Source organism: Calliphora vicina, chromosome 5 (assembly GCF_958450345.1).
Source record: "Calliphora vicina chromosome 5, idCalVici1.1, whole genome shotgun sequence".
Classification (NCBI taxonomy): domain Eukaryota; kingdom Metazoa; phylum Arthropoda; class Insecta; order Diptera; family Calliphoridae; genus Calliphora; species Calliphora vicina.
Window position 1 is genome coordinate 109,386,906 of NC_088784.1, and position 25,952 is coordinate 109,412,857.

Here is a 25,952-nt window from a genome sequence, read left to right on the forward strand (position 1 = left end):
CTGGCTGATGTCAGCCGGAGCCATAGAGAAATATACATAGAGCGGAAACTCTCCTGTCAAAGATCTAACTCAGTTGTCAAAAACCTAAAAGCTGAGAATGCATTAGTAAAAAAAACTATGTGAAAACAAAAACAACATTCGTATGTGTGATTATTTTGAGTAAAATTTTTGTTTGAGTTTTTTTCTATTTTCCGCTCTTGTTGTTTCTCTATGGCCGGAGCATCCGGAGTATAAACTTGCCAGATTGATAGCATTTTATTATCTCTAGTTTTTTGTAACGATACTCCATTTTAAAAAAATGTTCCAGTGCTACTCACAAGAAACTAAAATTTTATATTTAATATTTTATGTGCTGTTTTTCTATAGCGAATGAGCGTTTTGAGTGGACGTTTTACATGTGTTTTGTTATTGTAACAAAAACAAAATACATGTAAAACGTCCACTCAAAGCACTCGTTCGCTATAGAAAAACAGCACATTAATCTATTATCGTACCCGTTTTAAAATTAAACAAGTAAGAGTGCTATATTCGGCTATGCCGAATCTTATATACCCTTCACCATTGTTGTGGATGCATTATTATTTTTTATAATTAGTATATGTGTATGTACATTGCCCACTTTCAGCGTACAGCATCCTAAATTTATCAAGAACACAAAAAACAACAACAACGCCAAACGAAACAAAACACCAAAAGAAAAAACAAAAACAAAATACGCAAGGCAATGAAACCAACACACATCCAAACATACGTTTAATTGTATAAAAAACAACAACAACGCCAAAAGAAACAAAACACAAAAAAAACAAAATAAGCAAAGCATGCACATCCAAACATACGTTTTGTTGCTTTTTTGTCAAAGCATGCATACATTGTGTTTTTTGATGAAATTTTCCGAGGTTGTCTCGGATTTTTACTCATATCTCCGTTATTGATGGACGGATTTTGCTGATTTTAAATAGCAAAATTCTCGAAAGTATGTCTGACAGAATTGTTGAAGATTTGGATCCCGGAGATATCTGGGGCCTTCAGAAAATTGATTTCAACAGACAGACAGACGGACATGGCTTAATCGACTCCGCTATCTATAAGGATCCAGAATATATATACTTTATAGGGTCGGAAAATTATATTGTGGAAATTACAAACGGAATGACAAACTTATATATACCCTTCTCACGAAGGTGAAGGGTATAAAAAAGCTCCAGTAGTGATTTTAAAAGAAATTTATCCCACTGTAGTTTTTTATAACGTTGTTGTTGTTACTAATCCATTTTAAAAAAAGTTATATTCGAAACCGTTTTAAAAAACTTAAAATAGCTTCAGTACTGATTTTTGTAAGATTTAGTGGGTTATCTCTAGTTTTTTGTAACAACTACTCCATTTTTTTAAAAAAAAAAGTTCTTCTAGAAAAACATAACTTTGGAAGTAGTTCATTCCATGATAAAAATATAGAAGGTAGTTTCAATCCAATTTTTTTTTTCAAATAAGGTTTTTTGAAGTTTCCTTATTTTGTGAGCATTATAAAAAGCGTTGCCACATTCCTAAAAATGATTTTTATTTTAGAGAAATTTTTTTACAAAAAATGTGTAATTTATAATTTAGTATTTAAATAAAAATGTATTAAATATGTTGTGTTGGAAGTTAATGATTCAATTCCTAACTTTCGCTTACTTATAATTAAAACACATTGACTATTTTTATAGGTATATTAAGTAAGAATTTTTTTTAATTTTTTTATTACTATGAACATATTTTGTATCTTTTAAATGGCGGTTTAAAAACCGAATTCGAAAATATGTTCTCCCAAGATAAAACCTTTTAACAATTTTTTTATCCAAATTTAACATATAATTTGGGCTACCAAGCAAAGAATTTTCATTAAATTTTAAAAAAATTTAATTTAAACGTTAAGGAAATGGTCGGAGCACACCATTGGCTCTTTTGGCAAATCTTCTTCACAAGTTTTACATACATCCAGCCACTGTTGTCGTTTGTTAGGTAATGTAGGGACTTTAAACAAATTTACATTTGAATTTTTGCAAAAATATTTGGTATTTTCGCAGTTGGGGAAAATGCAACTCATGTTTGTTAAATCTTAAAATAATATTTTTTATATTTTTCAAATTAATGAAAATTATGTATTAATTTTTTCACAAACTTCAAAGAATATATGGGAAAATTTTTAATTAATATGGTATTACTATTTTAACGAAAACGTCAAAATCCTTAAGCATGTCAGACGTAGAATTTTAAAAAATAAAGAGAGAATGAAACTACCTTCTATTTTTCTACTATGAGTTGAAGTTAATAAAAAGGTACACTGTTGCCAAATTTCGGCAAAATTGGACACGAAATCATCACTATTGTTCGAACAATTTTTAATTAAAAATCATCCTGGGTTTCAAATATACATAAAACGAGAGAAAGAAATAACTTTCAAAAAAAACGTTAAATTTTTTTATTACATTAGTAAAATAAATGAATATTAAAAACAAATTATCAGTTACACGAACACAAATAATAATTTTAAAAAAATATAGCGAAGTTGGTTGCAATTGAAACTAATAAACAGGTACACTGTTGCCAGATATCGGCAAAATTGGACAAAACGGCGTCGGCTTAAACAAGAAAGTAACGGCGGCGGCTAAAAATTTGTAAATAATGTATTTTTACAATATAATTACTATTAACAACAGGCATGAAATGCTGTTATAAAAGAGTTGTTAAAACACATGGCTTAAAAACTGTGTTAAAACGTGAGAAAAACGTTAACATGATGAGTCTATACCTAACACTAATATCATGTTAAGCTTTTCATGTCAGTTGTAGAACCATTGTAAAGTCGGTTTAACAATGTTAGCAAATTAAAATAAATTATCTGAAAAATATGAGTATCGTTGACTGGTGCTTCAAATTATATCTCTTAGTCCCGGTCCACACTGTGAAACATTTGCTACAAATCATTTGAGTTTGTTGATGAAAGGGGAAAGATGAATGATAAAGGGAACTTTGTTTCATGTACATGAAGTTTTTGTTGAGTATGTCATCCACATTTATTTGTTCGTATACGTACTGTACAGAAATGTCAAAAACTGAAAGGCAAAAACTTCACTGTGTGGACACGAATACAGTTTCAAAAGAGAATTTAAAAATGTTTTGCAGCAAATGTTTCACAGTGTGGACCGGGACTTATGAACCAAAAATTCCAATTTGAATTTATGCTGAGTACTCTTAAAATTTCAAAATTTCGTGCGAAATGCTGTCAAACTACATATAAAATATTTGGAATGAAATATTTGCGAAATAATTTCACAATAATTTCTTATTGTGAAAAACATGTAAAATAATCTGGCAACCTTATTTTTTATATACTAAATAACATAAGCAGCACTTCATTCGCACAAAATTAAAACCAACAGTTGCATATAAAATGTTTAAAGTACTTGCGACCGGCCGGGAAAATACAACAAATTTTTAATAAATAAATAAATAAAAGTATTGCCAGTCCGTAAGCCAGTGCTACCATATTTCTTGAGTTGTAGCTCATCACTAATTTATCGATATTTTGTTTTGACATTTCATTGAAACATTTATCGGTGTGTGCTCAGCTTTGACAACCTTTCTTTTCCCTCTTTTGTCTCATACGAGCAAGACGAAATGGTGCGTATATTTTTAAATCCGTATTTATCTATGGAATCCTAATATTATTTTAAATAAATTTTTATTCATATACTAAATAAATATAATTATATTTTAGGCGGCCCATAAAACTTTCAGAATCAAGCAAAAGCTTGCCAAGAAATTGAAACAAAATCGTTCGGTACCTCAATGGATCCGCTTGCGTACAGGCAACACCATTAGGTAAGTTATACAAAAACTAAGCCTAGTATTTGTAATATTTATACTAATATCCTTGAAATTTGTTTCCTAATTTAGATACAACGCCAAGAGACGTCACTGGAGACGCACCAAGTTGAAGTTGTAAATTTTATGCTACCCTGGATTAGATTCTCATATAATGAGAATTCATTTTTATGTAGTGTTTACATCTTCAATATTCGTAGTGTTTTTTGATGTATGAGTTTAAATATGTATGTTAATATACACAGAATATCTTGGAAAAAAATATAAAAAATAATTGCTTTTTTATTTAAGCAAAATATTTCAGTGTTTTTATTTTGTATAATTGATTCGTGCTAGAAGATGGTGATTGATAACTTGTGTGGTTTATTGTAATTTGTATGAAACATTATTGCAAGCTCTAAATGTAGTGTTTTTTTCGTGAACAATATCTTTCCGGAAATACAAAACTACTGAACAATTAAACTTAAGATTGGAGGTATTTCATTCATTAGGTCAAGTCAAAAACAAATTGAATACAAGCTAAATTAAAAAAAAATTGTATATTAATTTTAGACGGAGGATAACTTGCTAATTTCAAAATTGCAGTTTCAATTTTTTGGTATAATTCATTAAAAACACTTAAAGATTGCTTGTATATATTATATACAAGTTTATAGGGTTATAGCTATTTGATTAGATCGAGTCAACTTATTTCTGCATTTTTAATAATTGTATTTCTTGGATAAACATTACATATCTATATACATAGGTATTTAGAAGGTTTATATTTTTTCGAAAATCAAAATGTTTACCCTAAATATAATATATTTTTCAATCTGATTTTAAAATTGTTGCTATATTTCTGCATATTAATTAGTTTAATGTATTTAGAATATGAAGAATTGATTATTTTATGTGAGTGTTTGTTTACGCCGAAATAAAACCGCATCTTAAATACTTCTTCCGGTTATTTACCGTATCACTCGTCATGAATATTGAAACTCTTAAATTGTCCATATTCTTTAAGACTCAGTGTAGAGTTAATCGAACTTACTGGTTTGTGGAAGTTTAATTGAAGGTAAAATAAAGGCTTGGGTGGATGGCGATAAATCTCAGGGAAAAGAAAATGCATCCGTAATCTTTTCAGATTAGGTTTGCCTGAAATTGTACTCTTCAACATTAGTGCTAACAGCAGACGCGGATCCGGCGAGTGAATAAATTAAAACCAAAATTTTTTAATATAAAAAAAGGTAAAAATTAAAAAGGCAAACGAAATTTAAATTTATCAGCCCAATTATGAATAAAAAATTCCGCGGGAGTTTGTTCCCCGGGAGTTTTTTCTCATTGAAATTGAATAGGAAAAATGAGAAAAGGGAAAAAACTCCCGCGGAATTTTTATTCATAATTGGGCTGTATAACTCCCTCCTCCCCCAAATGGTTGAGCTGGATCAGCGCCAGGTTAAGGGTATATATAAGATATTCAAACAAAAATCTGGGCTTACAACATAAACCCCAGTTAGGGCCTTTCTAATTAAGTTAACGATATATAAATTCTGGAACGTTATATATATACTAGTCAATATAGTCATGTCCATCTGTCTGTTGAAATCAATTTTTCGAAACCCAAAATAAATTGCATGATTGATACTATAGTCCTGGCTCGATCGCTATTTAATTTCGGGAAAATCAGTCAACAAATGGCTGAGTTATAAGCAAAAAAAAAAACGACTACCTCGATTTTTGGCCTATATGTATCTGGATTAACAAAGACAATATGGATATCTAATGATATCCATTAAAAATCCGGTTAAAATCGGGGAAAAAAACAGTAACAGTTTTTTTCATCAAAAAATTGCTTCCTCCAAAAAATTTCTGTTTTACAAAATTTACACATTTTTTTTCATCCACAATTTTTTATAGGTAGGAGAGAAAATTAAACAATGTTTGAATCCACTTTCTTAAGACCAAATTACTTACAGCAATGTATGATACATCAATATGCTCCAAATTTTGGTTTTGAAATTTTCAATTTTAAAATCAGCAACATTCATTTTTCACAAAAATCAGTCCGTAAATGTCCCAGATAAAAACGAAATACTGTAAGAGAATTTTTGTAGAGTTTTCACCAACAAATTTATTTTTGACTACATCTAAATTGATGAAAATTATTTTCTAACAAAAAAAAATTTATTTAATTAGAAATTTGTCACCGATTATGGCCTATAGGCTAGGTTATTAAAAATTATAATAAAATAAATAATAGTAGTACTGCATACATGCAATGGTTTAAATTAACCAGATGTACTCGAATTAATATATTGGTATATTTTGGTATCTTAAAAAATTAAAAAAAAAAACACATTAAATGTTACATTTTATGTTTTTCTTTAAAAACTATTTAAATTTTGCTTTATTTATGATTATTGTTATTATTAATTGTGTATGTGTGAGTGTGTTGTTTAGCTTACATTAATACAATATAGTAGTATGATGTTTTAAGGGGGCCGGATGCATTCAATTGGGGGTTTGAAGTTATGAATGTGTGTCTGCTTGTTGCTCTTATTTATAATTGCTTTGTCAAAATACAATTTTTACTTAACGTAACTACGCTAAAATTTAAAGTATTTTTTTTTATTAAATTTATTAAAAAAAAGAAACTATATATTTATATATTTTACTGTGATACTATTGGACTTTTCTTATCTATATCAGACATGTTCGCATTATTCTGTACAGACCCACTACCGGGACTAGCTGGTATTGCACCTGATCTATCGATATTCCAGGGGTTTGCACCAGAAATGGGTGAATCTGAGTGACCAAAGCCAGTATGATTTTCGTGATCCATAGCGTTGGTGCCATCGTATTGGGTGTTTTCCAAACGTGTGATGAGTCGTTCATCTTCTTCACCAAATTCGCCACCCATTAGGGTGGGTTCACCTACAACCATGACATCTTGTGACGACAGTGAGAAGTTGGGACCGGACGGGGAGCGCTTTTGATTACTCACTGGTGGCGTGTTTGCGTTTGCGCCCCCGCCCGAGTTTGACCCTTTTCTTTTGCGCCTTTTGTTCGCCGGCCTCTGCGGGTCTTTTTTCCCCGGGGGGGCGACCATTCTTTGCCACTTCTGAAAAAGGGTCGTCTTTAAACAATCGCGAGGACTTAACGCATACGCCTTGTGCCGTGACATTAGCTCTTGCATTGGCTCCAATATCACACACAGGCGTAAGTAGTTCAAAGTTGAGTTTGTGATGCCAGCCCTAGTGATGTTTTTAGTAATTTGCTCCAAAATCATGGGGTCCGATGGTAATGAAGTGCCAATTACTGACCGCGGTATGAGTTCTCGGTGACCTTTGATTGTCATGTGCCATGATTTAATGCGCATATAATCATCATACATGAATTCCAAAATAAGTCTGGCATCAGCACATACTTTTGTGAAGAACGGTTTGCCGTGTTGTGTGATAACTGTACATTGGTCGCAGTCCAATGTAATCGAGGTATTGTGAAATGATTCCTTTGCGTGTTTCAACTGGAAATACAAGTCAGACACACCGCCCTCGTAAATGCTGCGGAAAAAACGCGGAATCAGTGTGCGTCCAATTGTGTAACGTTTTGGGCCGTCCTCCAAACAGAAGAGAACTGTGAGTTTGGCATCGTCTTCAAAGAATTCAGTTGTAAAGGAATCCCACCAGCAATTGTCACTTTCCTCTGTACGTTGTTGCAGACGTTTATTCATTTCGAAAACACGGTGTTCTGTATGGCTGAAATACGAGTTGTGACGTCTGTAACCTGGATCAATGCGATCCATTTGAGGACCACCCATCATGGGATGGCCGCCCCCATGACCGAATGAAGAGGTTGGTGGCATTGAATTGAACTGTCCACCCACATTGAACACCGCTTGCCCGGGGAAGTGTCCACCTTGACCACTATTAAATGGTGTTCCTGAACTGGCCGGACGACTAAACTGGCCCATACCCGAGGAAGGCGAACCGAAGGGTCCACCCACCGGTCCATTGAAATTGCCTGAATTTGCTGGCTGAGGATATGGCCCCGACATATTTTGCTGTGCAACTGGTCCTGGTGTTGAGGAGCCTGAAGGTGCAGGAGACGATGTGTATTGTGGTGTATTAGAACCTGTAGGATTGGCATTAGGAAATACTAAAGGTTGATTGCCAGCCGGCGAATTCTGACCAGCCTGAGAATAGGGTGTATTTGAACCACCATACGGCATATTTCCCTGTGCAAAACCTCCTTGATTTGAAGCATCGGGATTTAAGGAGGGGTTATTGTTACCGCCACCCAACATTGAAGCGTTTTCGGGGACATTTACGTTTTTCCAACTGGCATCATCCATGACTGTTTGTGAATTAATATTTGTGTTTGCGTTAATACCTCTACGATTCATAACTAACAAAAGTTCATTTCAATCCTGAAACAAGAAGGGCATCAAAATCTTATTAGAAATTATTATGTCTCAATTAAATTTATTGTTTTTCTTTTTTCACTTCTTCCAATTTCGAATATTCAATATTTGATTCGTATGTACATATGTATGTAGAGATGTGTATGCATTAATGTTGATGATTATGCCTCTCTATATTTTATTCTTTTTTTTATTTACTCGTTCATTATAAGGTATACACACATACATCATCACTTATGTTTTTCGTGTTTATTTAATGCAAAATGCAACACATTCAACAAATTAATTGACTAGACTATTAACAAAATATCAAATCACCTGTTTCGTTCACTTTAAAGTAATATATTGCTTTTTATCAATAATAATAGCAGGAATAATTTCAAACACCACAAAACGAAAATTTTTCAGACACTTTTCCTTTGAAAATGAAGCTCAAAGCTGAAGAAACGAATGAGAAATAAACACAGGGTGACATTAAATCATTATTTATGAATTGTTAAAAAAATGAATCGGAACGAGCGTCAGTCAGACTGACCGAGCTGATGATTTTTAATTAAAATATTGTAGATCACGAACCAAATACAAATTAACTTTCGCACGTCATTATCGATGTTCTTCGGAAAATTGGCCCATTTCATCCAGATAAATCTAGTGAAAAAATTAAATTTTTTCGTTTTATTTTACAAATAATTTTATTTTTCAATATTTTAACAATTTTTAAATAAAATATATAAATTATGAGACATTTTTAAGTTCTTTATAAAAATAAAAACAAATATCATTTAAATAAAAAAAAATAAAGAAATGAAAAAATAAACTTTCACGATAAAAAATAACCAGAGATTGATAAAGTGGGGATCAATCACTTAATCTTACCGAAACCACTGAATCGAATATAGATTAAAATGTTAAATTCAAAATTTTTTAGGTTCCTCAAGCGAGTAGCAAATAGAATTTTTTTTTAAATGGAATAGTTAGTTGTTACAAAAAACTAGAGATAACCCATTAAATCTTACCAAAATTACTACTGAAGGTACTTCAAGTTTTTTATAACGGGTTCGAATATTGATTAAAATATTAAAATTTTTTTAGTTTCTTGCGAGCTAAATTATGTTTTTCTTGAACTTTTTTTAAAATGGAGTAGTAACAACAACAACGTTACAAAAAACTAGAGATATCCCACGGGGGTAAATATCTTTCAACATCACTACATACTGGAGCTTTTTTTAATTTTTAAAAACGGGTTCGATAATTATTAAAATATAAAATTTTAGTTTCTTGTGAGTAGCACTGGAAAATTCTTTTTAAATCGAATAACGTTACAAAAAACTAGAGATAATAAAATGCTATCAATCTTGCAACTTTATACTCCGGATGCTCCGGCTGACATCAGCCAGTTTGGCTGACATCAGCCGCTCACATGCTCACGCCTGTGTATTTCTTATGGGAATTTTAGGCTCATGTACCCCCCATATTGATATCAGCCGCTGACGTCAGCTGCGGTGTTGCCACTACAAGTTGGTTTTAATACAATAAAGTGATTTAAAAGTCTGGCAATGTATGTGAGGTAAATTGAAATGTAAGCTGGCAACTATGGCTAATCATATGTTGCGTCTTCTTCTTCTCAAACATTTTTACGTAAAATTAGCACAATGAGTTTTATCTCACGTTTTGTAAGTATTTCGTTTAATTTTATGTATTAAAACATTAACATATAGTTTTAATTAAAAATTGTTAGCTAAATTTGCGTTCATTATGCTCTAGTACAGCTAAACATGCCGAACAAACAATACACAGTTTGCTGATCAGCCGTTTTCCTCAGGTGCGTACATTGGGTACAATTTAAACCCCCTCTATTTGATAAGTAATCCTAACGGTCGTTTTTACATTGACTTTTAGGCAACTGTCAAAGTAACCGACGTGTCCGGTGGCTGTGGCGCTATGTTTGAAGTTTTTGTTGAGGCTCCTGAATTCAAAGGCTTAAATACATTAAAACAACATAAAATGGTAACCAATACTCTCAAGGAACAGATTAAGGAGATGCATGGTGTACGTATTCATACATCCATACCAGATAAAAACTAAATTCTTAAAAATGTTACTTTAAATAATAAATTTTAGTTATATTTTTGATTTACGACGCCATCAAAATTTGTTTTAACACAATCTTTAGAATAAATATAGATATTTTTGTGCAAGACCGTAATACAACTAACAATTACGGTCGCTTAGCGGTAACGGTAGGCAACCTTGCTGAATAAGTCTATTCTGGATAATTTTTAAAACTTTTTAAAGTACCGTTATGTATGTACATAGAAAATACCAATTTGGACGCCTTTAAAAGTCGTGTTCAAATAAGAGTTTTTCACAAAAAAAAAAAAAAAGTTTACTAAAAAACTTTTGGTTATGATTGTGAGAAAGTTCGAAATTTTGTAAGGACAAAAAATGGTGACCTGAATTTACTTATTATACAATCAGCCTTATCACCCTTATCGTGGTTGGCGTAAACGTCATACGCCTACGACTGTTTCGTACTAGATTAAAGAAACAGTTTGCATTTTATCTTTAATCTAGTACGCAACAGTCGTAGGCGTAAGGCGTTTACGCCAACCACGATAAGGGTGAATATGATAATAAAAAGTGAATGAGCACTGCCTGATTTGTAATGCTGGTTGCAAATTTTATTTATTTATGAGATAAGTTTGTTTACTCTCCAAAATAAAAATATGTTTGATTTTTTAAAAAAAATATTTATACAATTTATTACCTCTATTAAATTACTACTTGAAAATTAGATCTGGTCAACAATAAACAGGATAACATTTTTGAAATGGGAAACCCCTTTTTAGTACCAAGTATATTTATATTTTTAAAGAAACAAAACTGAATTTGACTAAATTTTATATTCATCATTAGCTAAATACATAATTAATGTTTACATTTTAGCACTGTGACTCTTTTTAAAATATATTTCTATTGGTAATGGTGGTATATTGGCCATTGTAGATGTTATTGACATCAACGACATTCTTTCATCGAAAACTTGGCGATCATCTTTCAGCTCTTTAAAAGGTTTTGTTGGCGTTTTAATGTTGTTGTGGAGTTTTGTTCGTGATTTACTATTGGCTATTCTCATTATGGATTTCATGGTTGTCGTTGTAGACGATGTCCTCAGGCTCGTGGACATTGGTGTTGATGAAGTTGTACTCGTAGTAGATAAGTTTGATGAAGTCCGAGTGATTAAAGGCTTTGTGGTTGTAGACGATGAAGTAGGTCTGCGCCGACTTTTATTTTCAGTTTTTCTCGTTGTTGGTTGTACGCTTTCTTTTTCATTTCTGGCAATATTAGCTCTTTTAGAACCTCTCCTTGGTGATTGTCTTCTGATAGAGATATCACTAACTGCCGCTGTTGTTGACGCAGTTGAAGTACGTGATTTTATTTTCTTTCTGTTTGTTGTTTCAGTTGTAGGAGATGGCTGTTGTCTAAATTTTTTTATTTTTGTTGCCTCTGTTGTTGATACTGTTCTTGAGATCACAGCTTTCTTCGTTGTTGGCTCTTCAGTGGTGGACGTTGTTGGAACTAATCTGACCGAAATCCGTTTAGTAGGAATTTCTGTGGTAGTCGGAATAGCTGTAGTTGTGGTTGATGTAGTTGTACTTGAAGTTGTAAACAAGTGTTTGAATTGTTTCAATTTCTTTGATTTATATTGTCTTTGATATTTTGGGACCTTTTTTAATGTGGGTGTGGCTCTAGTGGTGGTAGAAGTTATATTTTTAAATGATTTATGTATTCTTTGCTTGGGATATTTAAACGTTGTAGGTGACCTCAGGTTCAGTGGTGATTTTAATATAATTCTGTTGGATTTTTTTTCGGTAGTAGTTGTAATTGGAATAGTTGTTGATGTACGAACTTCGTTCGAAAATAAATTAGAAGTCGTATTTTCCTTTTCCCTTTCGGTTATCGGTTCCTGATTCCTTAATATCGTTTCTGTAGTGCTAGTAAATGTTATTGGCTTCGAATCGTAGGCAGAAGAAGATGAGGGTATTTTATGAGTAGTTAGAAAAAGATTTCTTAAGTTTTCATAAGGTTTATATGTGGTAATAGCAGGTGTTGTGTATGTAGTAGAACCAATCGCATTAAATAATCCAAAATTATGTTGTTTTATTTTGGGTTTACCTTGGAATGGTTCGTCAACTGCAAAAAATGCATTCTCTTCCGTAGGCTTATGCGTATGTTCTAAGATTTGATTATTTTCTGAAAATTGTAGCTCATTATGAATTTTTGATTTGTGATAAACAGATTTTGCAGGGGTACTAAATAATGAATAATCGTATTGATTTACTTCCGGTATTATATAATCTTCTTCATCTAGATCATCGAAAAAACTTTTATATTTTGGTTTTTTAGTGGTTGTTGTGGTATCTGGCTTGATCGTTGTAGTTGTCGTTTGTCGCTGATGGCTGTGGTGATGTCTTCTAGCATGTCTATATGCTTGATATGGATCATTGAAAACTTGCATTTCTGGAGCTCTGGTTACAGCATCTTCTATGGTAAAGAAACTATGAAATTTCATATCATCATACGTTGCTGCTGCTGCAGTTGTATACTGTTGTTGTCGTTTTATGTCTTCATACCTCGTTGCAGTTTGACGATATCGCTGTTGTGTAGGTCTGATATCTTCATATTTCTTTGGTCTGTATTTTTGTCTCTGTAGCTTAAAATTGTTATCATTGTCTGAATCAACTATAGAATTTTTTTGTATTGTGGTAGATGTAATTGGAGTAAAACTGCTTTCCATCGGAGCATTTGGAGTTGGTAAAAATATTGGCCTTTCGGTGGTGAAAAAATCAAAATCTAAACGTGCAGATTTTGTAGAGTGTGGTGTGGTAGGAGGTGCCTCAGTAGTAGTTGTAGTAGTCGTCGTAGTTGATGTAGATGTTGTTGTTGTTGGTTGAATTGAGACCAATGTTTGCTGTTGGGTAGGATTTTTGTAATTTGTTATACGGTTATTGCAATAATAGTATAAAACATCGCTGGCAGAATGATTTGTATCGTTTTTAGTTTTTCGTCCACATTGTGAAACCTGAGTATTGATTTCATTTTCTGCATGTTCAATGTTGTTGTTGTTTTCAGTGTTGTAGCTTATAACATGCCTATACTCCATTGTTGGGGTACTCACTTTAAAAGCTAAAGGAGTTGAAGGATATATAATTTGCAGTTGCTGCTGTTGTTGTTGCTGCTGTTGCTGCTGTTGTTGTTGGATTTGTTGCTGCTGCAACTGTTGTAATTGAAGTTGTTGTACATTCATTTTATTTAAATTTTCCATACTTTGGCGCCCAAAATTATTATTATAATACTGATGATAAAGTAGTTTATTGTTTGTTCTATAATTTCGAAAAGTTGTCGTTGGATGGCTGTGGGTGGGTACCGTTGGCAAATAAGGTTTTGGCATTATGGCATTAATTATCGTGATGTGATGTAAATTTCCTGGCTTTCTGTCAGCAAAAAATAAAGAAAACCCCAACATTAGTTACACTTTTAACAGCGTAATTAGCATGTTTAAGAAATAATACTATACAGTTTTTTGTACATTAGACCGCCTCATGGAAAACAACATTGCAATAGTAGCCCCCTGAAATTAAGTTCTACATACGGTATTTACAGGCGATAATACTGAGCATTAACATTTGTCAAAAAACGGTATGTACCATAATCAAAGGTTTAAAAGAATTAATTCTTAATTACATTTGCAAAATCAAAATAAATTTTATCTCTTAATGAATATATTAGAATTAAAGAATTAATTCATAGGCCTAATTCCTTTGTGATTCAAATGCATTGAATTCATTACTTTGAGAATAGAATTAATTCCTTATTGAAAATTTAGTAGAACTAATTTCATGTTTAATATGCATTAACAAATATGTATGGGCATGCGCATTTTTTTCATGTTTCATATTGAAACATGAAAATAATGAAAAAGGTTTGCATTTTAGAGGGGTAAATTAAAATGTGATTTTTGAAACGTTCTAATACACAAGCACTGTTTATGTTACCTTTTATCATCGATTTCTTTTACTGGCTGGTATGAAGGATAATTAACTTTAGTTGGTATTGTGAACATATAGTTTTGATGAATTGGCGCCATTGGTGGTGGTGGAATGCCATAGCGGTTAAAATTTAGTGGAACTGCTTGTGCTTTAACATTTGGATACATTTGGCCGGCATTTAACGCTGGTTTCCACATAAAAAGTCTAGATTTTGTTAAAAAATCTTGACGCTTGCCTAATCTCAATTGCTAAGATAAACAAAAAATACAGTAAATTATAAATGTGAGCAATATAAAATGTGTTTTACATACAGTATTGTCAAACCTTGTTGGATAGCGGAGATTTTGTATGCCATTTGCTTGGAGAATACTACTCCATACTAAAAAATATATAAACAAAGTATGAAAATATTGTTATTTTGGCCATGAAGGCTTGATATTACGAAATAAATGAATAAATAAAGTAAAATAAATATACATATGAACACTTATCAATATGTTTTACTAATTTTTGGTATACAGGGTACTTTTCGTTTATAGTCACTACCGTGTATACATTATATACATTATAGTGAATAGTCCAATTTAGGTACAAAAAATACCACTATTGGACGGACAATTTCATAAAAAAAGTTTACGTTATAGTCTATTATTATACATATGTATATGCATGTGTAAGCCTCCTATTCACGATTGTCAAAGTTAAATTATTAAAACAATTTGAAGTATAAATTTATAACCGGTTATGTCCAACAGGCTCCAAAAGTATAATTATAAGTATTTCGAATTATTCGATAACCCAATTTTATTATTCGACATTTTCGAATATTTTTTTTTATTTATTTAAGAATTCAATTCAATACAAGCCTTTGAGGCCAATACATCTAGGATGTAAATTTTTTAAACAGCTTAAAAGTTCTAAACAATTGTTACTGTCCGTTAGAGAAACCATATTTACGTAAATTTGTTATTTGCATTAGTGTTCCTTTATATGCCTCAGTGTTAGCGATAATGTACACAATTTGTGTGCAACTAATGGTGGTGACTATAAGCGATATACCAGATTTCTCAATCGTATAATTTAATTTATATCTTGTAATTTTTTCGAGATTGTTATAAAATTCATTTGATATTTTTTTTTAACGCATAATTATTATATAGTGTTAACTATTATGTAGTTATCTTTATAAGTATATATAATTCTTCTGTACTTTCGAAGACATTTTTCGTGTTTGTTTGAGTGGGTCCCTGGATGGGTTAGATTCACAAATGAAGTAAAAATGTATTAATAGCTATCGGTCAGCTAGTTCATTATAAAAATGCCATTCGTTAACATTCGTTTAGCGAGTGGATAAGAAATGCATTATAAATAATTCGTATGTTAAACCCATGCTAAATTTTGGTTATAAATACGGCTGTAAGTCATTAATATAGACAATCTAATCTAATATCTATCTTATGATATTTCAAGGACCTTTGCAACGGCTTATATAATGTTATAGTATGTCGGACCTACAATGGGTCAAAATCAGAAAAAATATTTTTTAACCGGAATTTTTTTTGCCAACATTTTTTTTTATTAATTAAAACACATTTTCACTAATAAATTACAATTTTTTTATTTATGACAATATGACGTTTTGCACTATATTTGGTCAGATAAAACACGTATAACGTTGTTATTTTTAACTCGATGTTCATGTTTAATAACTTGTTTGAAAGATAATTTTCTCTAGAAGCTTACGTTTATTGCAAATGTTAAAAACCCGTATTTGAGTAGGGGATTTTCTTAAGATATCGAAAAAGTACCATTATTTACCCAATTTTACAACTTTCAATCGATTTCCGGCACGTGTTCTAGTTATCTGATTGCACTTAAATTTTGCAGTAAATTTTTTAGTTTACCTACTAATGAACAAAATAAGATCCATCCTAATGAACAAAATAAGATCCATGTCTAATGTACATATACATACATATAATTAAAAAATTATATTTTTGAAGTTATATTTATAAATATTTATATTGAATAAATATCAGATTTTGGCATAATAATGAATTGTATGAATTTGGGTCTAGTTCAAAGGGAAATTGTTGATTTTATTCCTTTTTTTCCCAAGAATAGAAACCAAATTAGTTTCAATATGCCAATACCAGTCGAATATTATTAATTTTTCAGATTTTCTTTGTAACAAAATTGATACCCATGTCATCATAGATGCAGCCTGATATCTTGTTACCATCTGCGACATATTTTCATATTATGGGATAACGTTATTTAAAGCAAAATTTGTATATCGTTACCTGAAACAAATTCCGATGTATCTTTTCAAAGTACATCGGAATTTGTAACAAAAATCGGTTTTTAATTTTATGTTACTTAGGGCATTTTGCGGTTTAGGTAACGATATGTTATTAAATTGGTTGAGACATTACTGTATGAGATTATCGAAAATCAAAAACACAGATATCTGACATATAAAATGACTTTGAAATCATGTATTGCACTAGCTGGTTAGTTAAAAATCGGCTTTATTTTCGATGTCACCGTCGTGGTGGAACGAGTAGTATTTGTTTATTTAAGAATTAATATTAACTTCGTTTTCTATTTCTTATCGGTATGATTGTCAAATATGTAATACAATAAATTAAAAGGATTTCTTTTGCGAAATGTTTACCACATAGATATAATAACAATTTAAATGCTAAGGCACTCATCTTCAAAACTTTCTTTACGAGATAAATTGATTCGTTTTACTTTATTTTCGATTTGTAATTGAAGAGCTCTAAGGTAAAACTGATTGAAGAATAAATTCATACAACTAAAATGCCTCTAAAACACGATAAAGATTCAAAAATTATTGAAGCACGACGGCATGATTTTTCTCTACATACAAAGAAAGATGTTATGGTTTTTCTTTTTTAATTTTAATGTGTATTTAACAAAAAAAAAATTCAATTTACAAAAAATAAAAATAACAAAATACACAGATGTCTACCAATATTTCTTATTTTTTTTTTATTATCTTAAAGTCATGGTTAATGATAAATATAACACTTAAATTGAACAAAAGTGAGAGTGTGCTGCATGGATGTTGTGTGCAATGGCTTGCTTTTCTTTTTTATTTTTAAAGGAGCACTCTTCTTATTTATCTATATAAATATTTGGAATAAATACAATTTTCCATTAATTAAGTGCAATCATTTTTTCTTTTTTTTTTTTGTAATATGTATATTGAACTCATAAATAAAAAAGCTGTGAAATAATGTTAATGATTTATTAACTATTTAAATCTTGTTCATAACAGAGATTTGGCCTTAGTCATCGTATGTAAATAAATGTAATGAAAATCAAGGACATTTTATTACTTACTCCCAATTGCATGAATAAATATACAAATATAAATCCAAACATACATAAGAGTATGTATGCATGTGTACATTTGGATAGTCCCCAATGTTGAAAGAACAAAAATATATTTTTTTTTTGTGTTTCTATACATATTTGCCTTAAAGGTAAAATATGTTTTAATATTTACCAACAACAATTTGTTATATTTTTAACTTTAATAATAACTATAACCTGCGTTAACAACAACATCTTAACTTAAAATAAAAAAATTAAATTTTAAAACAAACTAATCTTTTATTTTATTTGTGAATATCGACTACTTTTTTGGGGCTATCCTAATGTATATATGTATACACAATGTATTTTTTATCCATACATCGTTACGCCAACAAATGTGTAATTTTCATTTTTTTTTCGACATCCTGAAACATCCTCATATCTATAGTGTCCAATGACTAGTCAAACTATTGTCAGCAAATATGTCCATTGGTTCCAAAGTTATCAATATTTTTTATATAAAAAATTCTATAAATAAATCATTAATTTTGTAACACTTTAATTGCCACACCCTGTATAGTACAGTATATTAATAAAATCTTTCGACAATAAGAAAAACTAATTTCTTAAGCATAATTATACGTGTAATATATGTATATGTAAAAATGCTTAATACGAAACAAAATAAATTTTTGGCACGATTATTTTTAAATATACTACATACTATGTACAAATCTATGTATGATTATTTGTTAACAGAATTTTTAACACACCGTATATGAGATTTACATAAATTAGGGTGATAACCATTTTTTAGGCGTAACACCCTAAAATCAACACTTGCTGATTTGAACCAGTAGATTAAATTATAAAACTTTAATCTTTTAACTATCTATTCATTAAACATAATTCATACTATGTACCTGAAAACTTTTAATATTATTTAGGAAATATCGAATTGAATCCTTTGATATACATATTCATTAAAAATTTGATTGTAGGCTTGTGTTTAAAAACCTCAAAATAATGTCATCCATACGCAATTGATCCGTATGTATAGTTTGCAATAGTAAATATTCACAAATATCACCTCCCTATTGTGCAATGTCGTGTTCTGTGTCACTTTAAAACATATCTTGGCAACCGAAATTTTTTATATTTCAGCACCATGACAACCAATCATAATTTTGCACCCTCATGCAATGCAAAGATTTAGCACAATAGTATATATTTTTTTACCAAAAAAACAATTTAGCCTAAATTCCCTTAGTTATTCATTAAGTGTAAAAATGTTAACAGCTAAATCAAAATATCCTCTTAAGAGCATCATATCCGCGAAATTGATATTCTTAATTGGCCATTTGATCAGTCAAAAGACGGAGCCGATATGCGCCCTCGAAGCACCCACAGTACATTTACCCAACCAGGGTGTAATGGTTGGACTATATATGAAAATGTTTCGCACACAAAATATAAAAGCATATTTGGGAATTCAGTATGCTAAAGCTCCAAGATTTGCCCCGCCTGAAATAAGAGTAAATAAATGGAACATGATTTATAATGCTACATCATACGGTCCTAAATGTTGGCCGAAAGATATTGGACAAACGGATAAACAAACAATGCAAATACAAGAATTATTAATGACTTCTAATTCTATGGGCGGCAATGTTCGCGAGGGCTATGATGAAGAATGTTTATATTTAAATATTTTTATACCAGATGGTAAGTATTGGGCTTATTTTTTACGTATGAAATGTACAGATAAGTCAGCACTAAAGACTTACATATTTATTTTCGTCCAAAGTTATATTAATCTTATGAAGTATGCAGTCGCATCAGTTTTGAAGAGTTTCTAATTATACTGTTGCAAAATTTTATGGAATTTTTATATTCAAATTATTCGAATTACCCCCATTAACACGAAGTCTGGTTATGTGTTAACTAATAGTTATACTGATAGTTTTCATTCAAAAATATTTTAACATAAGATATAACTATAAGTTAACACATAGCTAGACTTACCCCCATTAACAAGAAGTCTGGTTAGGTGCTAACTAAAAGTTAAACTGTCGTTTAAAATTATTTTTGTCTGAAAACTATCAGTATAACTATTAGTTAAAACATAACCAGAGTTATTGTTAATGGGGGTAAGTCTAGTTATGTGTTATTATTATATTTTATTTAATATTTGTTCTTGCCAAAAAGAAAGGTAGATGGTTATTAACTTTATAGTTTAATGAGCTGGACAAATTTAAATATTCACAAAAAAGTGCAGAAAAATCATGGATATGTACAGGAAAAGATTTAAAGCTTTAAATTTAGTTTATTGTAATATTAAATCTTTTCCAGTTTTCAAAATTATATCATTGCCAAAACCGACTGTTTCATGAGGACCCAAAATATACATATGTATGTATTTAGTATAAGTTATGGGATCGACATTTTCGATGTGTGGTATTGGATAAAAAATTCAAAAATCTTGAAAAAATTGCCCTGTTAATGACATTCTCAACTACAGATGAGTTTGTAATATTATAATCTTATTGTTTATGTCATTATTATTTGTTAACTAAATTACTTTTATCTCTAAACAAATGATGACTTTACTTAAAGGTTCCCCTGGTCTTACTGGTTATGCTGTTATGGTGTGGTTTCATGGTGGTGACTTTTCCTCAGGCAGTCCTACCGATATCGATCCGTTTCAAATGGTTTTCAAACAAAAGGTAATTGTGGTAACCGTAGCATATCGGTTAAATATATTAGGATTTTTAACAACCGGAGATGCTGAAGCACCTGGAAATTTTGGATTAATGGATCAATCAGCCGCCTTACTGTGGATACGCAAAAATATTGCTCATTTTGGTGGTGATTCAAAACAAGTAACAATTATAGGGCATTCGGCGGGAGCCATCAGTGCTGGCCTCCATTTGACATCAGGAGATTGGTCCCGAAATGCTTTCCACAAAGTTATTATGATGTCGGGCAACCCGCTTACCGAAGATATAGTTCGAACATTTGATCACTTTAGTCCCCTATTGGACTCGGTGGCCCATGTTTTTGCGTGCAATCGTAAACCTACCTCAATGCTGATACAATGCTTAAAAAGACTTGATGCTAAAATTTTAATGGATAATGTACCTGAAATTGAATGGGGCCCAGTGATAGATAAAGGATTCAGTAATACCTCAAAAGGTTTCATAGAGGATTTTCCAACAGTGCTCTTAAAAAGTGGAAATTATAATAAAGTTCCAATTATGGCTGGTATAACGGACATGGAAGATGTTCTGCAAATCCTAGACGATGAAGAAAAGGATGGAACATTAATGACTAGTGATGATTTTGAAAGTTTTGCTTCAAAAGTAGCTATGGAGGATATTCGTAAAACGAATCAAAGTGATTTTTGCGAAACAGACTATCCAATTGTTTTAGACTCCATTAATCTGATGTATAAAAATGAAGAAAATGTTAATCAGGAAACAGTACTGAACAATTTTATAAGCTTCCACACAGACAGAATGCATCTAGCACCTTTATTCCTTTTTGCTAATCTTCTTAGTGCTGATGAAGATGTTTTTGTTTATTATTTTAATATGCGTCCACGTACCGAATTTTACGTTCTACCAAATTGGATTAGTGTGCCGAAATATTTTGATCAAATATTTATATGGGGAGTTCCATATATGAACAATAATATGTTTATAAATCGTTGGAATTCTACAGATAAAAAAATTTCTGAAATAGTTATGACCCTGTGGGCAAACTTTGCAAAATCATCTAATCCTACATCGTTTAATATATATCTAAAATGGAATTCATATAATGTTAATAACCAAACTTATTTACAAATTAATGAAGATTTTAATGTAAAGGCTGTCGCTGAAAATCATAAAATTAATTTTTGGAATGAGTATTATCCAAAGTTAATTGACTTTGCAATTGAATGTTGTTCTTCCAGAAATGCTGGCTTGTCATTAGATGCATCTTCCAAAGGTTTCAAAATAACGATGATATTTACATTATGTATAATGTTAGTATTAAATTTAGAAAAGTATACATAAACGAAATTGTTAATAAATATTTACATACTAGAAATTTACAATTATTAACTATACATACAATATAACTTTTTGGATATTTTATTCTATATCTACCTTAATAAATATTACAAGTGTTTAATTTGCATATTAACTTAATCATAATTAAAGGTGAGTATTGATTAGAGACCAAATGGGATTAACGTACGTTTCCATGCATTACGATGTGACACGAGACAGATGATAATACGTTTTACATTTTTCTCTTTCTTTCAGAAATACATACATTTTGCTTATACTTTTCCCAATATAATAACTGTACCTTTATCTCATATAAACGCTTCGTACAGCGTTTGAAGTCGTTCTTTAAGTTTCACAAATTTCACCCACGAAAAGGACTTCTGATAATTCGGATTATAAATATAATTATCAGTATATCCCCTTTTACAATGCAGTAATTGAAAGACAGACAGACGAAGTTTGTCGGCGCGGGGTCGAAGAGGTAGACTTGTAGTACACAGGTTTAGGTTAGTTTAAAAGAGAATGAGAAAAATGTCTGCCTTTCAATTTCTGCATTGTAAAAGGGGACTAATCAAATTTTATTATCTGAACTACGTTTGAGGAACAAATATTTTACCCAGTATTACCAATAAATTATATTTGTATTTTTTAAAGGTCTATTATTAAATATCCATATTATCTAGTTACTTTTGGGCTTTGGAAAGTGGTTTCAACAGACAGACGGACATGAATATATCGACTCCGCTATATATATATATATATATATATATATATATATAACTATCTATAATATATGGTATAAATCAAGATCGTGACAACAGCTTTAATACTAATTTTGTTTTTGATAACTCTCTTAATTATATTCATAATAACCGACAAATGTTTGATAGCTCTCTCTTAGTTTAGGAGTTATAGGACTTTCATGTCTTTATATATAATATTAAATATCTCCTATAATTAAAATACCTTTAATATACTATATGTGATATGAAAAAGTTTATTAACACTGTGAACCAAAAATTACGTTTTAAATTATATAACATTGCTTCAGACAATTTTGAATATTAACAGAAAACAAGTAAGAGAGCTACACACAGTAAATTTTTGATTTTTTTCAGATCACGAAAAGCATCTTAAATCTTTTTTTTTCCGAATCGAATCTATTATTCAACTCAATCTCCAACAAACTGACATTTTTAAATTTGAATCCATGGATAGATTTTAGGATTTTCATTATCTTAAAAAAAATCAAATAATTTTTGGTGTTTACTCACTTTTGAGGGACGATATACAGTGAATATCGTCCCTCAATAAAACAATATTGTATAAGCATATACACCATTATTTTGTATTGCATAGTAAGAATATACATAACTGATTCTATATGTGGTCAAAATTTGGTGATATTCTACTTTCACAAAGTAAATCCGCAAAATTTTAAATCCCGGGAAATTTTGCCGGAATTAATAGGAATTATTTTTCTTAGATTTATGTGATGTTTTTTGAACTTGACTTTCTCTAAAAGAAACTTAAAGCTCCAAAACATGCAGAAGATTCATACAACAAAAAAGATTCAACCCAAATAGACCAATAACAAGTTCATTATTCAAATTATTCCAAAAACTCGTGAATGTTCAGGGCTGTCACAGAATTCTATTCCGATCGAAAGTGGAATTATTTTAATAGTTTGTTTTTTCAAAAAGAGTAAAACGAAAATTTTGGGAATGAAACCACATTCCGTGGAAATGAATTTTGTTTAATATTATTGGGGCAAGTTTTAATTTACTTATTTTTTGATTTAATAATAATTTGCGAATTAACAGAATTAATTGGAATCTAACGAAGCTAGAACAAAATCGAATGGAAATTGAAACCATTTCGTTACAGATGAAAAATGGTGACAGGTTTGTATATAATCAAAATTATATTAATTTTTTTTTTTTTGGATTTGTATATTTGTATCTAATTATATTTTAGATTTTTAACGAAGAAAATTGAATAATTTGTTCTAGGCGGGAATTCCCGGGATCCCGAGAATTTACAAAATCAATCCCGATTTCCCGGGTAATGAAAAAGTGCGAGAAAAGAAAAACTCTACTACTAACGCAAAAATTTTAAACTCAATTATTGGCAACAAAATTATACTCTACTAGCGGACCCGGCGAACTTCGCCTCGCCCCAATTTTAAGCTTTCAGACAAACTTTAGAGTAATAATACAACATTTCGCATTTTCCGCAATTTTCCATGATTTACACTAAGAACTTTCTATTGTTTGATTTGGAAAGCCGTTAAGGAATAATAATTAATAATTTCAAAATTTCATACCAAAACTCGATTTTCGATTTTTCCAATTTTCCGAAATACGAACAACTGACAAAAAATTTTATAGAAATAGGCCCAGCCGTTTTCCTTTTTTACATTTTTTACACCATTTTTATATACATACCCAGCAAAAATTTTGTGAATTTTTGTAATGACCACTAGTTATTTCATGCATTATTTTGTAATGAGTGGTGGTTACCCAGCACATTATTTTAAATACTAGAATAAGTACTTATTTTGGTAATGAACTTTTGCATTTAGCACAGCTATCTAGTGTGTTTGACTGGAAAACGGGAGGTTAGTTAGCCACCTGTCAAAGACATTAATTTTTATGTTCATATCATATTCATTTATATGTTGATGTTAAAACTATTGGTTACTTACAATAAAATAACTCGTACATGGAGCAGTGAGTTAGCAGCTTGACTATCAAACACAAGCAAATAATGTGACTGTTCGATTCCCACACAATATTTTTTGTGTTTTTTTTAGCTACATATTCTTGTTGTAAATTTACTACATATTTCTTAACTGATTGTAAGTACATTTGTAAGCTTGACCCATGATTTTTTTAAAAATCTCGAACAAAGGTAAGTAGTGTTTCAGTCAAATAATAAGTAGTTATGTCTTTGCTCCAATATTACTTGCTGGCTTCCTAAGTAAGTAAAGTATTTGCTGGGTATGTATATAGATTGTTTTATTAAGGGGACGATATTATACTTTAAAATACAAACAATTTTTTTTAAAATTATTTTTAGTGAAACAAATATTATGGGAAAAGAATTTTTAAATTTGTTTTAGTGAAAAAAAATTGGGTGAAAAAATATTTTTTCCCGATTTTGACCCTATGAACTTATATACGCCGCGGCGTGCCGTAGTAAAGGTCTTTAGTTATTTGAGGGTTACGGAAAGTTGATTTTAACATACAGACGAACATACATATATGGCTATATCCACTCCGCTATCTAACAAATGAAAAATATTAATATTACCAACGGAATGACAAACATATATACCCTTACCACTAATGGTTAAGGGTATAAGCATAGAGAATTATACATAGAGACGAGACACTCCGATTTGTCAAACAAAAATACAACAAATAATATTTCTGATACAACAACAAAATACATTGACTAGCATGTATTTTGTTGTTGCAAGAGATAGGTTTTTGACAACAGACTTAGGTTTTTGACAATTCCGTCTCGTCTCTATGTTACCCTATGGGTATAAGTAAGAGTCGTTAAGGTTTTCATATTTATTTCATAGAAAAATAAAATACCAATATTTATTGATGTGCCCTACTAATGTACATATTTATATAGAAGAATCAAAGAATTCTGATAATACCATGGTGTAATGATATAATCATTACTCCATGTATAATACTATAACATTTAAGGTGCAAAGTGTTCAACTACCGAGAAAAATGGAATCATATATACTTTGTCCGAACAAAAACTCGAAATCGGCAAAATTCAAAATACAAATTTTAAATATTTTTAGGTAAACAAATTTTTTTTTTCCAAAGTTGTTTTTTTAATTTTTTGAAATTTTTTTTTCGATTTATTTTTAAATTTTTTGTTTTAAAAATTTAAAAAAAAAATTTTTTGTTTTAAATTTTTTTTTTTTTGATGAAAAAAAATTCGTGTTAAAAAATATTTTTTCCGATTTTGACCCATTGTAGGTCCAACTTTTTTTTTCATATCTCAGGCATTTGTGGACCGATTTTGCTGATTTTAAATAGGAATCTTCTCGAAAACATGTCTAACAGAATTATTGAAGATTTGGATCCCGAAGATATCTGGGGTCTTCAGAAAATTGATTTCAACAGACAGACGGGCATGGCTTAATCGACTCCGTTATCTATAAGGATCCAGAATATATATACTTTATAG

At 30.6% G+C, this 25,952-nt stretch overlaps 5 protein-coding genes across 5 annotated transcripts; 3 read left to right on the forward strand and 2 right to left on the reverse strand.

Moving 5' to 3' along the window:
* Window positions 1–3,548: 3,548 nt before the first annotated feature.
* RpL39 (ribosomal protein L39) lies at window positions 3,549–4,141 on the forward strand. The gene is made up of 3 exons (XM_065511938.1): window positions 3,549–3,663; window positions 3,761–3,864; window positions 3,940–4,141. The coding sequence occupies exons 1-3, from the start codon at window positions 3,661–3,663 to the stop codon at window positions 3,986–3,988; spliced, it is 156 nt and encodes a 51-aa protein (XP_065368010.1). The 5' UTR covers window positions 3,549–3,660; the 3' UTR covers window positions 3,989–4,141.
* Window positions 4,142–6,214: 2,073 nt separating this feature from the next.
* Window positions 6,215–8,724, reverse strand: Chi (LIM domain-binding protein 2 Chi). The gene is made up of 2 exons (XM_065511934.1): window positions 8,594–8,724; window positions 6,215–8,281 (listed from the first exon to the last, which is right to left on the reverse strand). Exon 2 carries the CDS (start codon window positions 8,255–8,257, stop codon window positions 6,521–6,523), a length of 1,737 nt encoding a protein of 578 aa, XP_065368006.1. The 5' UTR covers window positions 8,258–8,281; window positions 8,594–8,724; the 3' UTR covers window positions 6,215–6,520.
* A 1,119-nt stretch (window positions 8,725–9,843) lies between these two features.
* LOC135960238 (bolA-like protein 3) lies at window positions 9,844–10,426 on the forward strand. The gene is made up of 3 exons (XM_065511480.1): window positions 9,844–9,948; window positions 10,014–10,097; window positions 10,175–10,426. Exons 1-3 carry the CDS (start codon window positions 9,928–9,930, stop codon window positions 10,358–10,360), a joined length of 291 nt encoding a protein of 96 aa, XP_065367552.1. The 5' UTR covers window positions 9,844–9,927; the 3' UTR covers window positions 10,361–10,426.
* Window positions 10,427–11,085: 659 nt separating this feature from the next.
* Window positions 11,086–14,559, reverse strand: LOC135960884 (mucin-2). The gene is made up of 2 exons (XM_065512284.1): window positions 14,332–14,559; window positions 11,086–13,770 (listed from the first exon to the last, which is right to left on the reverse strand). The coding sequence occupies exons 1-2, from the start codon at window positions 14,520–14,522 to the stop codon at window positions 11,211–11,213; spliced, it is 2,751 nt and encodes a 916-aa protein (XP_065368356.1). The 5' UTR covers window positions 14,523–14,559; the 3' UTR covers window positions 11,086–11,210.
* Window positions 14,560–18,962: 4,403 nt separating this feature from the next.
* Window positions 18,963–21,836, forward strand: LOC135961528 (carboxylesterase 5A). Its single transcript, XM_065513030.1, has 2 exons — window positions 18,963–19,398; window positions 20,290–21,836. Exons 1-2 carry the CDS (start codon window positions 18,963–18,965, stop codon window positions 21,732–21,734), a joined length of 1,881 nt encoding a protein of 626 aa, XP_065369102.1. The 3' UTR covers window positions 21,735–21,836.
* The last annotated feature ends 4,116 nt before the right edge of the window (window positions 21,837–25,952 follow it).

Bases quoted from the DNA above. Each gene is read 5' to 3' on its own strand.
- LOC135960884 (XM_065512284.1), bottom strand. From the start codon at position 14,522: ATGTGGAAACCAGCGTTAAATGCCGGCCAAATGTATCCAAATGTTAAA. The intron at 13,771-14,331 runs GTAACATAAACA...TTTTGCTGACAG, and splicing joins AAAGAAATCGATGATAAAAG to AAAGCCAGGAAATTTACATC.
- RpL39 (XM_065511938.1), top strand. The intron at 3,865-3,939 runs GTAAGTTATACA...TTCCTAATTTAG, and splicing joins CGTACAGGCAACACCATTAG to ATACAACGCCAAGAGACGTC.
- Chi (XM_065511934.1), bottom strand. From the start codon at position 8,257: ATGAATCGTAGAGGTATTAACGCAAACACAAATATTAATTCACAAACA.
- LOC135960238 (XM_065511480.1), top strand. From the start codon at position 9,928: ATGAGTTTTATCTCACGTTTT. The intron at 9,949-10,013 runs GTAAGTATTTCG...AAAAATTGTTAG, and splicing joins TGAGTTTTATCTCACGTTTT to CTAAATTTGCGTTCATTATG. The intron at 10,098-10,174 runs GTGCGTACATTG...ATTGACTTTTAG, and splicing joins TGATCAGCCGTTTTCCTCAG to GCAACTGTCAAAGTAACCGA.
- LOC135961528 (XM_065513030.1), top strand. From the start codon at position 18,963: ATGTTAACAGCTAAATCAAAATATCCTCTTAAGAGCATCATATCCGCG. The intron at 19,399-20,289 runs GTAAGTATTGGG...CTTTACTTAAAG, and splicing joins AAATATTTTTATACCAGATG to GTTCCCCTGGTCTTACTGGT.